Source organism: Xiphophorus couchianus, chromosome 24, assembly GCF_001444195.1.
Source record: "Xiphophorus couchianus chromosome 24, X_couchianus-1.0, whole genome shotgun sequence".
NCBI lineage: Eukaryota > Metazoa > Chordata > Actinopteri > Cyprinodontiformes > Poeciliidae > Xiphophorus > Xiphophorus couchianus.
Window position 1 is genome coordinate 1,849,200 of NC_040251.1, and position 13,655 is coordinate 1,862,854.

The following is a 13,655-nucleotide window of genomic DNA, read 5'->3' on the forward strand; positions in this document are numbered from 1 at the left end:
TGAATTTTCTAACTTTCTCCTGAATGATAATTACAGCCAAAAAATGTCTCATGCTCTTCAGCGAACCTGCTGCTGGTTGCCTTCCTTCGCTCTTTTAGACTCATTAATGGGCTGTTATGATGCCAGTTACAGGTAGGGCGATACTATTCTTGTCTATCAGATAATTACTCTGTCAGCAATCATTCAGCTGGATGCCAAATGCAATTACAGAATTCATCCGGTATTTTTCTTGGATTTGTTACAATTATATTTAAGGAACAAGCTCTTATCTGAATTCACTGACGTCTAGCTGTCTTTAAACGGTAGCAAGTTCCTTTCTCAGGGTTTAGGACTCTAGCAGGCCACAAACCCAAACTTGGGACAGTGGGGAACCGTCACAGGAGTGGCCGTCATATAAAAATTACTGTAAGAGGTAATATACAACTCATCCAGGAGGTCACAACAGAAACAAAAACAACATCTAGAGCACCGCAAACCTAATTTGTCTCAATTAAAGTCAGGGTTTTATTATTTGATAAGGAGACTGGGTAAACATGGCGCCCATGGGGGAAAAAGGCCTGAATCATTTGCCAAAAAACATCTTGACGATCCAGAAAACTTGTGGTAAAACAAACTAAAAGTAGAACTATCTGGAATGTATGGCTTCAGTTACAATCGCCATGAAATTCAAGGGTTTCTCAATATCAATATCAAACGTAAAGTCAAATATGGTGGTAGTGTGAATTAAAATAGTTCTGTAAAGACGATCGGGCCAATGTTTCTGTAAAAAGTCAATGATAGTTATCACAAATGCTTGGTGGTAGCTGTCAACGCCAAGGATGAAACAATCAGTTTTTACGATTAGGATTAGTTTTGTATCAACAGAAATACTGAATTAGTCAAGAATCTAATTTTGATTCTTACTGTAACACATTTTCATGCAATGTCATGTTCAAGTTTTCATCTTCAGCACTATGTTTTAGTTTGTCCAGGAGAACAGAGAGCATTGCTGCATCATACATGAGGCGGCGCCACAGTGGCTTATGGAGGGACTGTAAGCGCAAGCCTGATCTTGCAGTCGTTAGCGATAGTCAAGTCAAGATAAATAAAAAGTGCTGGTACAATCCACAACACTGGAACCAATGTTCACGTTTTCACATCTCAATGCAAAAGAATGGCCTCCCGCCTTATTTCCAACAAAACTACTTAGACTTTTAAGGCGCTGACGGCTGGCAGAGATGATCGATGGCATCCTGGTGCCCTAGAAGTTACGCAACGCCACAATGAATGATTGAAACGGTAGGCCTTGAAGTCTTTGGCTCATTCTCGAACACGTATGGCCTTGTTATTGTTTGTGTCAAGCTGTGTTGGAGAAGAGACCATCTGAGTCACACAAAAAGTCTGCATATGGAAAAAGGCTTGGAGAAATGCATTCAGCTATGGTAATGGATTATTTTACATTGGAGTGAATATGCACATGCTACCCAGCGCAGTACGCACGGAAAACAAGAGCCCATTTTAAAGCTGACAGCAGTGCATACGTTTGTGGCCCTAAGCAAATTGCACGGCGGGTGTAGGCAAATGAGGCTTAGTTCAAATAAGGCAGAGAGTTTCAGATCTGCCTCCTCCTGCCAAACCACATAACAGTACAACTGTTCACATATCAAAACGAGACGAGCAACAAGTCAGGGTTGCACAGCAGAAAAGCAACGCTGCCACCTCCATTAGCAGATTTGAAGGTGCGAAACCAAGGCGACAAGGAAGAGTTAATGGAATTTTTATGAGCTCAATGGACTTTAATGAGGACAGCAGTGTTCTCATCGAGTCTGGATCAATTTCTTGCAGACACATTTCAGGTTTTAGGTTATTTAACATTTAATTGACTTCGTTTGGGTACGCTGCTGCATATTGATCCAACTTTTTTTTTTTCATTTAAAGTGAGGGCGGTCCGATTTTTCATTTAACCTGTCATTTAGTACTTTACGGCGAACTCATTAAATGTGGCAGACTATCAAAAGTGCTTTGCTTTAAAAGCTGGAAATAGGGGAAAAAAAAGGGGTGACATTAAACATTTGCCGCCTTTCGGATCAGGTGCCACTTTTGCAAAACAGTCGGTGCATTGAGAGCATATTATAAAAGCTCCAACTCTCTTCAACCCTTTCAAATAGCATGAGAGTGAGGTCACCGAGGTGATGATTCATGTTATGAAAATAAACCGGGGGAGCATTCCAGACCTGTCTGATTTTATGTAGACACCTCAGTCAGTCAGAAACCAAAGAACACAAGACCTGCTCCCAAAAAAAAAGAGAGATCCACCTCTGTCTTCAAACATGTGTGTTATCCTGTTACCCAGGTGTGACTCCGATTATCCCATTATATGAAATCCTTTTAGACTCTTTCATGCCGTGTTTGATATTCATCAAGTGCGCCAGCATAAGACGTCTCACCAATTATGCAAATGAGGAAAACCAGAAAGGTTTGCAGATGAAGAATTTTAAGACTCCTTCAGGCTTAAAAATAACTAACTAAATAATCCTAATTAACACAGGTGATTAGTAATTGTTTCACTGTGATACAGACCTGATCGGGGCATATCTATAATCTGCCTTAGCATGCAGCTTAAATACAAACCAGTTTTCCTGAATCACCATCAACTCTTAGGCCAATCTATGCTAGAGTGCCATCCACTGGCCAACAGCAGCCACTACAACATGAAACCTTGATTGAAAACATAAAAGTGCAACAAAATAGTGTACCAGTTTGCAACCATGTTAACAGGATATATTTGATTAGCATCTAGGAGGCAAATAAATAAATTAAATGCAAAATAACAATTGCAAAAGAATAGATGGGCTACATAAGCTTTATTAAAGTATAAAGATTTTTTCCTTTTCATTTAATATTAAGTCAATCTATTTAAAAAAATTAGTCCCATATCAACTGAAGAATCAATCTGATGTATGTAGTATAATCAGAATGCTATCTTATTGCATAATTTAAAAATAATTTGCATACTTTTAAAATTTAAAGGGTTTGTGGCTCACTGTTGAGTATACCTCATGGTAATCTTTGGTTTGGGAGAAGAATTTCTTTAAATTATTTCAGTTTAAAGAAAAAATTTAAATTGAACCGCTTTGGATTTTATTGATGTATTAAACACAGTTTAACTATCACAATAAAAGTGATAAAAGAACACCTTTCTTGGTGTCCAAAGTAGGATGTTTGTATCAGTTAGCTAGCTGTCGCTTTAGCATGAAACAACTGGCCTGTAGAAGGGCCAGTTGAACCCTTTCTGGATTTGGATCTGGATTTTTAAATGATTTCTTCCCCCCTTTGCTAATCCCAGAACCAATCTTGATATTAAAAAAAGTGCAGTTGAAGGAGATCACTGAACAAAATAAAACCCGGCAGGAACTTCAAACGAAAACTAGATGAAAATGCCTCAAGTGACTCCTTTCAATGTGACAAAGCATAAACATCGCAAACAAACAAAAGAATAGCAAGGTAATTCAAAATAATAATGAGATAAAAGATTGATTTAGCCTAGTTTCTTGATGAAAACAACTTTAAAAAGCCACGGTAAGAGTAATTAAATGTCTGCAAAAGATCAGCTCTATTATTTTGCTTATCTGGTTTATCCTCAGATGTTAAAACAAAACAAGAAAGTAGCAACAGGTTCGTAACTAGGAAAGAAAATGTTACTGAAATATTAAGAAACTTTAAGTCCATTATATCAATGTAACAACTACAGCTAAGATGTGCTGTTCTTCATCTAGTTTTCTACTTAGTACTACAGCTAAACTAGCTATAAATTCTTGCTCCAAATGTCCCAATTATTGTGACTAATGTTTAGTGTCAGTGTAATCATCCACCACAAAAATATGGGACTTTTGATCAGCTTGCTTTGCATATGATTTAATATTCTTGATGTACGTATTTTTCCTCATGTGTATAGTCCTGACCAGAAGGTCGGACAGATTCTGGAAAAAAACAAACCAGAGTCCCTGGAGGAGAAGTCGACTGCCGAGGGAGGAAAAAAAGTTTGTTCTCTGCACACAAGTGGAGCAGAGTGCATCTCTTCACAGGAGAGGCTGTTGGAACGTCGCTCCGTCTCCTCCCAGCTCCTCTCACTGAGGATTCTGGCTGTGGCCGCGCCGCCACCTGGGAGTCCATCAGTCATTGTTATGGCCAGCCATCCATTCCTGTTGCTCTGCTTAAATAAACTGAATGGGGCACAGACGGAAAAATACTGCGCCCCATCAAATGTTAAGCTCTGCAAAACAGACTATCTGGAAACAAGGTCAGGCTCCATAACCAGAAGGCTGCAATGTGTCCGTCCGCTTCTCTCTCTGGGAATATGGAGGAACTGCCCATATGCTCCGCTGACACCAACTACACCTTTTTTTATTTTTAAGATGAGGCACATAAATCATTTATGACAATGCCAGGGTAAGGCTTGTGTTGCAGTGCCATCTGACATTTTGGACAGCAGGACAGCTTGTTATTTATTTATTTTCTAGAGAAGAAAATGAAATATAATTTTAGCTCCTTTGGGTCATTAACACTTTGAAACATTAATGTAAAAATAGATAAGTGGTGGGTTTTTTTGGTTTGCTAATGCTAATAATTCAGACTGCTCTTTCAAAGAATAAAAATAAATCACAAAATTCAAACAAATTTAAGCCTGGACTTTAACTAAACCACTCAAAATGTCAAAGGTTCTTGAGTGTACGCAAGGTTTCCCTCAGAAAACTTGCTAAGCCCGGTGGTTGGAGCCAGTCATTCATCTAGTGGCCTGTCATGTATTTGGGTGAAAAATTTTCAAAGTTGACAGGAAATTTGAAAATATCACTTGATAATTATGTGCTATTGGAAGATTAATATCTGAACATCAAGTATAAAGTCTTAAAAAATGCAAACATTTAAAAAAAAACTTAAATAAATAAGTGATGCTAAGACTGGTGGGGGCAAAAGTAAAGCCTGGTGGCCCACCAGGCTTATAATGCACTGGGGGAAACTCTGATAAGGTCAGAAACTAAAGAACTTCTTCATGAATTTGTGGTAAAGAGCAGAATTACTGATTCCCCTCATCATGTGAACTTGCCCAGGTCTTGAAACTGCAAATTCGCCATAAATCGCCGTTATATTTGACTGCATGTACTAAGTCATTTTTTCTGAAACGTTGCTAGCTTTACACCACATCTAACAGGACGCACACCTTTAAAAACCTGAGGCATTTGTCTCTTTGAGTCCAAATATGTTTTTTTCTCGAAAGTTTTAAGGATCTTCAAAAGGTGTTGTAGAAAATGTCAGGCAGACCTTTGTGTTCCTTCTGCTCAGCAGTGCTTTCTACCTCGGAACCATTGATGTCATTTCCCCCACAGTCTATTATTGTTGAGTCATAAACACTGACCTTAACTTAGGTGTAAAAAAAAAAAAAGTTCTCTGTGGCGTTTCTTTGTCTTTTATTTCAGTAGTTTCATGAGTTGTTAAGATAAATGGATAACTGTTTAGTTTAATCTACTGAACTGAAACGTGTTACGCCTTTTTTCCAAATGATTCTGACCCGTGTTTGGGCCAAGTGACTCTTATGAACTATGACTGAAACCTTCTTGGGTTGTATAACCACATTTCCTGACAAGACCCCATGAGCTGACCGTAGAAAATTACTTAATGTCACTTTAAGTTGGAAACAACCCTTGGTAATAAGGCAAAATGACAAATGGGATTACTTATTAACATTAATTTTTGTAAGCTTTTACTAGACTCTTTAGGTAGTAAATGCTACATTGGTCAGATCTCTGGCTTTACTTATGTTTTGCTGTGATTTTTCATGGAAACACAACTTAAGTAGAATTTAGATCAATCTTATCCGTTGTTTGTCCAAAAACAAACCCATAATTGGTTCCAAGTAGCTAGAAGACGATGTTCTTCCTTGCGTACAGATCCAAATAATCTGTAATAGAGCTATATAAGGCTCTAATTGTCCAGTGCTGCCGATATTAGTCTTAAAAACTGAACTTCAAAGGAAGCCATCCTTTAATCTTGGCCAAAGTAATATTAACCACAGTATTTTAGAAAATCCTTTGATCTGAGGAGCTAAATATGCTTCTGTCCCGACCAACAATAGTGGCTTGGTGTTGACATTTCTTAAACATGTTTACACAATCGCTGTGAGTCTTTAGGCAGGTGTTCAGAAGCACATTAGCCTGGCCATTGTCTTTCTACGCAATTCTGCTTGATTCTCTAAAGAGAAATTTGAAACGCATGTATATCTCTTAGAAAGTTTTCTTCCAGGATTCCTCTGCATTATGGTCCATCCATCTTCTAATGAACTGTGGCCAGCTTCTCTGAATTTCAGGGGTCTCAAACCTCCATGGCTGACACCCTTCGACCTTTAGATGCTCCAACATGCTTGAATCAAGTGGCTAATTTAGCTCCTTAGCAGGAAGTCAGGCTTCACAAAGCTCCGCTGGTGACCTTATTGTCTGGTTAAGATGGGCTGGAGCAGATAAATGTGTGAAGCTGCAGGTCACTAGCAGCCGAGACTCCCGATTTTGAAAACTGAACCGAGCTTGGCCAAGAACTGGATCTCCATCCATCACTTTCAGCTCTATTTGGTCATTCAGTCTGCACTGCTGTTTATACCTGCATTCACAATATCAACCTATTGCACATATCACTTTCATGCTAAATCAGAAACTATAATTCATACTTTACAAACACTCCACACAGACTTTGCCATATATGGCACTTTAATGTCGATGCTAATGTCATGGATCACCTTATCCACCTTATGGTGGATAACACCAAGAAAAGCACTGGCGGCATTGTTTTTTCAAAAATAAAGTAACTTAAAATGACCTATGATACTTACATTTATTTCAAACTCTGATTGCGGTCAGTGTAAGTGTGCAAATATAGGCAATAAATATGTATATCTCATTTGCTTTCCATTGTTTTAACATGTATTCGACAAAATGTTTATTATTTTAATAATATACATGACAAAGCATGACTTCCTCAGAGCACACAGCATAGAATTAGACTGAATAGAACTACAATAATGGGTCGGACACAGTCACAAACACGTGAGCTAGAATTTTCTCAATATCAGGACCGATGCAAATATTAATATCAGATCGGTGCGTCTTTACTTCTCAATGTTTTGTATCCATTTGCTTCCCCTTTACCACATAAAATCCAAATAAAACACAGCAACGCCTGTTTTTGTGATGCGACAAAACTTTAGGGGTGTCAATGCTTCCACAAGGCTCGGCATCTGCTCTGATACAGAAGCTTCCAGCGGCAGACCGCACTGCAATTACAGGTTTATTTTTGAAAACCTGCTTAACCATAAAGCGCCTATAAATAGGTCTTAAATAACCGGGTGTCGGATGTCTGCAACCCTGTGGATCGCTGCCACTAGTTGCCACTACTAATTGCTCCCGACTACATTCCCCATAATTCCTTTGCTCCTGTGGATTATTTTTTTCATGCTTTGGGCAGGATGAGGTAAAAGGTTCCAAAACATCTTCACTAGACGGGCTCCGACCACATGAGGAGAAAGAAGTAGGTCGTCCTGGCTGATAATTGGGACATTTTGGTAACAGAGACTTGTAATGGAACGAGTTCTGTTCCAGCAGAGTTAAGATTTTCCTTCTGGAGAAACCAGCAGGGACGGAAAAACAGAGAAGGAGCAAGAAGGCCGCCTCTCAGCAGAACAGGAGACATGCCCTCCTGTTTAGGTTTATTAGATTTTGGAAAGAAATCAAAGCTGCTGATGTGAACAAGAAGCAAATGAAACGACCGTCTTCAGTCTTATTTTCTATGCGAGTATAAACCAACTTTTGGGGCCTTGGACAAACTAGACGTTTACACTTTCTATCTGTCTAGTAACCTACTAAATGTAAGATTTTCCGAAAAAGGAGGTTTTAATCCACAATTTGAGAGGTATGACTTACAGTCGTCGACGCAGCTGGCTTCTCGAACATCCTCTTCAGGATGTCCAGCTGAATATCAAACCTCTCCACCCTCTTTGCAGCCTGCAGGTCGTCCCTGAGCACCGGCTCGTCTGATGTCACTACCTGCGGCCCGGCTGGAGCGCAGGAAACGCAGCCCGAGGTCGTGCTCGCCACCTCCTCTCCATTTCCTGATTGAATTTCCATTGTTGTAGGGGAAACTGGACACCTCTCTGCGTTTCCCTGCAGAGTGCTGCTGCGCAAGGTGAAGCAGGAGGAGAAGGCAGATGTTGCAGGGAGTCCTTCTCCGTAAGAGAGACGTTTTTGGGATTGACCAGGCATTCTGAGAGGTTGAAGGAGGGAGGAGGAGAAAGGAAAAAAAAAAAGAAGTTTTTTTCTCCCCCCTCACTCCTGTGCCCTGTAATTACTCATGCACATGAAGGTCTATGGAAGCTCACATGTGGGTTTAGGAAAGCACGTTGAGGTACAAGCCACGGGCCGAAGCGGTGACGACAGGCCAGCTGAGAAAACCCGTTTTAGATTTAGACATCTTTTGTTAGTTCACTGGAGTTTTTTAGGGGTAACCGATGTAAAAGGTAAATAAAATTGCAGCGTTTTTGAAGTTATTTTTGATAAAAAAAAGATTTAGAAAACCAAACATGCATTAATACCCTTCCCCTTCAGAAATAAGTGGAACTCAATACACTGAGTTCATTAAACCAAATTCTCAATAACATAAAATTACATTTTGTAACCTAGCAACATGTTCGACGGCTGTAGTAAGAAAAACTAAAATTACGCAAAGTCATAACACTACGGAAATAAAGTCATTCGAAAATAAGGTCGAAAAATATTACAAGAATAAAGTCGCACAAGAGCAAAGTTGAACTAACACAAAAATAAAGTTATGACTTTATTTTCTTTAATACGGCTTTGTGGTAAATATGGCAGCTCAGCTTACAGAGAGATATAAATGTTGCTATGCACTTTATGCAAAAGTCAAATTATATAGAAGATGCTAGGGTAAAGGTTAGGGTTAGGGTTAGGGTAGGGTTAGGGTAAGATTCCCATTTTGGGAATCTTTGGTAGTTCTAGTGTTAATAAAATACCACAAGTTAGACTGGGCAATAAACTGAAGCACGTGTTGCCATTTCAGGAAAAGAGAAAGTCTGCATTTACATAGAAACTGTGAGATTAGTCGTTCGCCATGTATCAATCTCAGCAGGATTCCAGGAAACGGACTTCTTCCTCACCCCGCCCCTTATTAAACAGGAAAGTGTACAAATCGCGCTGAACAAATCAAGGCGAGGCTCTACAGCTTTCATCTCTCTGGCCTGCAGCAGGGATTGTCCGTTTTCTCCAGGCGTACCGGCTCTTCACGGAGCGTTTTCCGGTGATGGGGGCTCGGCCAGAAGTGAGAAATTAACACATTGACTTGGTTTCCTGCGTGACTTGGAGACAGGGTGTCTCATCCTGTCACATTCAACGAGTGAATCTGTGCAGATCAGGGCGAGTCTGAATGTAAGGCTCGGAGAGTGAGGCGCACCAAGAGACTGGCAGGAGGAAGAAGACGGGGGGAAAAATCAGGAGATACTGGTCCCTTAGGGATAAGACTGGTTGGAACCAGTGGAGTTGCTAACTGGGAAATATGCTCTTCAACTTAGATTTAAAAAAAAACTTTTAAATGATTGAAGGGGTAGTAAAGAGCGAAACAAAGTATTTGCCCCCAAGCCTCATAGCAGCCTCTCCATAATCTGTTATTTTAATCTTTGTAGAGGAATTCTGAACCGTTTTAATTTTGTCATATTGGGGCGTTATTCATACCAACTCAATAAATTAGAACATTACTGAAAAGCCCATTTATTTCTGGAACTTGATCACTAAGTGAAACTCATTATATAGATTAATTACACATAGATGGATGTTTGAAAGCCTATTTTTCCCCTGTTAATTTTGATCATTTTCCACTTGCAGCTAATAAAAAACATGACATTTAAAATCAGATTACTACAAGACAACAATTTAAAAAAGTTAATACAGAATTGTGGGCTTAGTTTATTAATTGCTTTAAGGATGATTTTCAAAAGGTACTTTTAACAAGCCTCATCAGAACACATTCAAATTTTTTATTAACTATTACTGTAGAGCATGGACATCCTGTCTTAGGCCACTAAAACCTTCATTGTGCGCTGATGACATTGTCTTCCAGAGAGCAGAGGTTTCCTGCTAACTGACCAGATGATTAAGCAGAAGGGCATTCCCAGAGCATCATTCTACCACCACCATGTTTGTCTCTTAGTATGATGGTCATATTCTCAACGGCGTGCGCTAAGTTTTAATTTTTGGTTTCCCAAATGGCCTTGATCATCCAGACCGCGTATTCGTTTTTTTGGCCAGCATTTGTGGATTATATTCATTGTGATTCGTTGGGAGTCCCAAATCTTTAGAAATAGCTCTGTATATGTAAATGGTTTTGTTTCTTATGTGATTGTGTGTTGCTGTTTGAGATCTTTTAGTCCACTAAAAAGGAGGTAAATATATAATTTACCAAGAAGATTGGGGGCAGTTGTTGCTTTTCACAAAGTGCCAGGTTGATTTGAATAGATTTTTCCCTCCTTTTAATAAATAAAATCATCATTTCAGAACTACATTCATGTCAAATGTGCAAGTAAGAAAGGCAAAAGCAGAAGAAATATTTTAAAGCTAGCATAATTAACATAGTTTCTCATAGGGTAGGGGGGAATGGAAAGATGAAGCTTTCCAAATCCAATCTTAGGGAATGAGTGGTCATGATATATACCTCTGATAGCAATTTGGGGAAGCTGGAGGAGACCATATCACTGCATTCACAGTAGCCAAAGATGCATTATTCAGAGAGGGCCACAGGTTTGTGTCACTTTCAGCTGGATCCTGTTTCCAACGAGGCCACTCGCCTTACTGCAGTGACTCACATACCAAGAAGATGTACATTATGTCCACTCAGGCCCGTTTTTTTATTTTTTTTATTCTCGCCATTTCTTTTTACTCTAATTATTTATATTCCATCCAGTGAATACGGTGGGCTTAAAGAGAAAACAGGCTCTCAAAGAGCGATGCCGACGGAATACTAAAGATTTCCTGTGATGTGCATGTCGATTTGCTGTTTAGTGAAAGTAGCAGGTGGACATTGTTCAAAGTGAAGTGCAGGATGAATTAGGCATGGGAGTGAACAGAAAGAACTGCAAACCAGAGATCATACAAGCTGTTATTTTATGCCAGAAGACAAGAAATGGTGCTGTAAAGATTTAAGACTGCTTTTATTAGGTGAACAGCGGCAGGTTCTTGTTATGCTCCAGTCCCTATTTCTTGAATTTCTCACTATATCTGACTGTGCATGAATTTCATCAGACAATACACTTCAGAGCCTTGTAAAGTTACTTGTCTTTTTAACCAAATTCTTGTACTGCTGCTGTTCAACAGTACAAGTACAACTTAACTTTTATTTAGTTTTTTGATATTATAATAGGATTTTGTGGCATCTTAAAATGTAACAAGGGTATCAATGACTGAAGTTATACTCTGATTTTATCATTTGATCAAACAAATACATAATAGCAGTAAAAAAGTACAAAGTTGAGTAAGACTGTGCAGTCAATAACGCAACTTTAGATGTATTTCAGGCACTGTACACACAGAGACGAGTGCGGTGCGTTTTTGTCAACAGGTAGGGGAAAGAAATGTAGCATGACGTGCAGCATCACAGAAAACGATGTAGTTGGTATGCCGCGTCTATCGGTGGCGCTGTAACACTGACAAAGGACGACACAGAAAACACAGAACGCCGCCATATTTGTTGATGACGAGAATAAGGCGCAGGTGGGATAGAGAGAAAGAGAAAGGGAGAGAGCTTCAGGGTCATCGTTATGGCCACATGGAAACACAAAAGTGGTGCTCGGTTATTTCTGGTTCTGGTCTCCAAGATTAATCCGCGTGGATGAATAAACAACACAGCCTAAACGAGAAAAACCTTTAGAGGATACATCAAAAATGGACTCCGTAGAACAGGGTGTATCGAATGTAGAAGTGGCTTTATAATTATTTTTAGGAATATTTTCTAACTCCAAGATGGATAAACCTACGTGCTTAGTAGATTTAAGCATTGCAGATGATGTGAAGCTGTGTAAGGAGGGAGGCCGTGGCCTAAGGTAAACACTGGATGTCAAGGTGTTATTATTGGGCATCTTCTTTAGGCAAAATAGGAAAAATGGGCCAAAAAAAGAAATTGACTCTAAAATGTCAACAATTACTAGCACTGTTTGAAATGTTTCGTTTTGATTCGTCAACCGAGTCGCAAAAAATGTGTTGAGGATAAAAAAGACGCAAACTAACCATCAAGAATTTGGGAAGACTCAAGCATAAAGCTACCAGGAACACAATATTTTCCAATTCTGTCACATTCCATAATTGCAACCTAACTGGAGTATCAAGAAGTACAAGAGGTTGAAGATGGGTTTAAGATTAGCCTACGTAGGCTAATGGTTAATTAGCAAGCAGAACTGGCTAGCAGTTAGCTGCATGATAAACTCACGCACATCAATTGTATTATTTGCAACTCTAGCATTTATTAAATATCTTCTTTGTTCAATTTTGAAATGTATTTGGCATTGATACATTCATTTACAGAGTGATATTCTCTATTTTTATATGCAACAAACCAGCTCCAAAATAAGTCTGGCTCAGATCTATGGGCTCAATTTACAGAACCAGAGTGTTTAGCCGCACATAAAAACAGAGATCTTTGCACCAGTTGAATAACACCAGAATTAAGACGGAGCTGAAGTTGGCAGCAAAGGAGAAAGTGAGTGAAGAAGACAGGAGAGCAGGGAAAGTAATGTTCTTTTAGATGAAAGCAGGTTGTAGGGGACAGATCTTTATTGAACTTATGCCAAAAGCTTCATTTAGCTAACATTTGTCAATACTGAGTTGTCAATCGTCTTCCCAATACACTTGACAGGAATTAAGCTCCTCCAGAGAATCAATACTAAAGGCAGTGCTGCTAAAAAGTACAACTGGATCTCCATTCACCCTGCCCGATTCCTCTACTCATGGTGCTAGCTACATGTTAGCAGATCTACTGCTCACTGGAAATACCAGCAATTATTTGGGGATATTTCCGCAAATAAGCATTTGAATTTTAATAACTTCAGCTCCATTTTTTTCTAGAAACAAATTTTTGGGAAACACTGAATGAAAGCCTGTAGTTTTCTACAGATTTACATTGCTATTCTTCCTGCCTATTAGAACTTAATCAAATAGCTACTTGCAATGTCTCATTTTCCAGACATGAGAGGGTTTGGGGCACATAATGGTGGAACCAAAGCCCAGTGTTAGTCCATGCTGTGCAGTGAAAGGTTATCTAATTACCTCAGGTGAGGAACTTGAGATTATTGTTCCCTCCTTTACAATCTGGAAATGAATCCTAATGTAACACATAAACAATGATGCGCATTTGCTCTGTAATGCATGAGCATGACTGAGCTGCACACATAATGAAAGTGTGGCTGTGATGATGCAAGGCAAATATGAGTTTGATCTGTTCAGCAAAGAACAATTATTTGTAAAAATAAGGACTGCTGGCGTGTTCCAAAAACGCACCGAGGTTTGGCGCTGCAAAGTGCAATACGTCCTAATCACTCTTGAGGCAGACAGAGATGGTGAAGATCAGATTACAGAAAC

At 39.3% G+C, this 13,655-nt stretch overlaps 1 protein-coding gene across 1 annotated transcript in view; it reads right to left on the reverse strand.

Annotated features, from left to right (window-relative positions):
• Positions 1-8,297, reverse strand: part of xirp2a (xin actin binding repeat containing 2a) — a 60,590-nt gene extending 52,293 nt beyond the window's left edge. The window contains exon 1 of the mRNA XM_028010328.1: positions 7,944-8,297. Within this exon, the coding sequence (XP_027866129.1) occupies positions 7,944-8,282 (339 nt within the window). The 5' untranslated portion in view covers positions 8,283-8,297. The remainder of the gene's footprint in view (positions 1-7,943) is intronic.
• Positions 8,298-13,655: the final 5,358 nt, after the last annotated feature.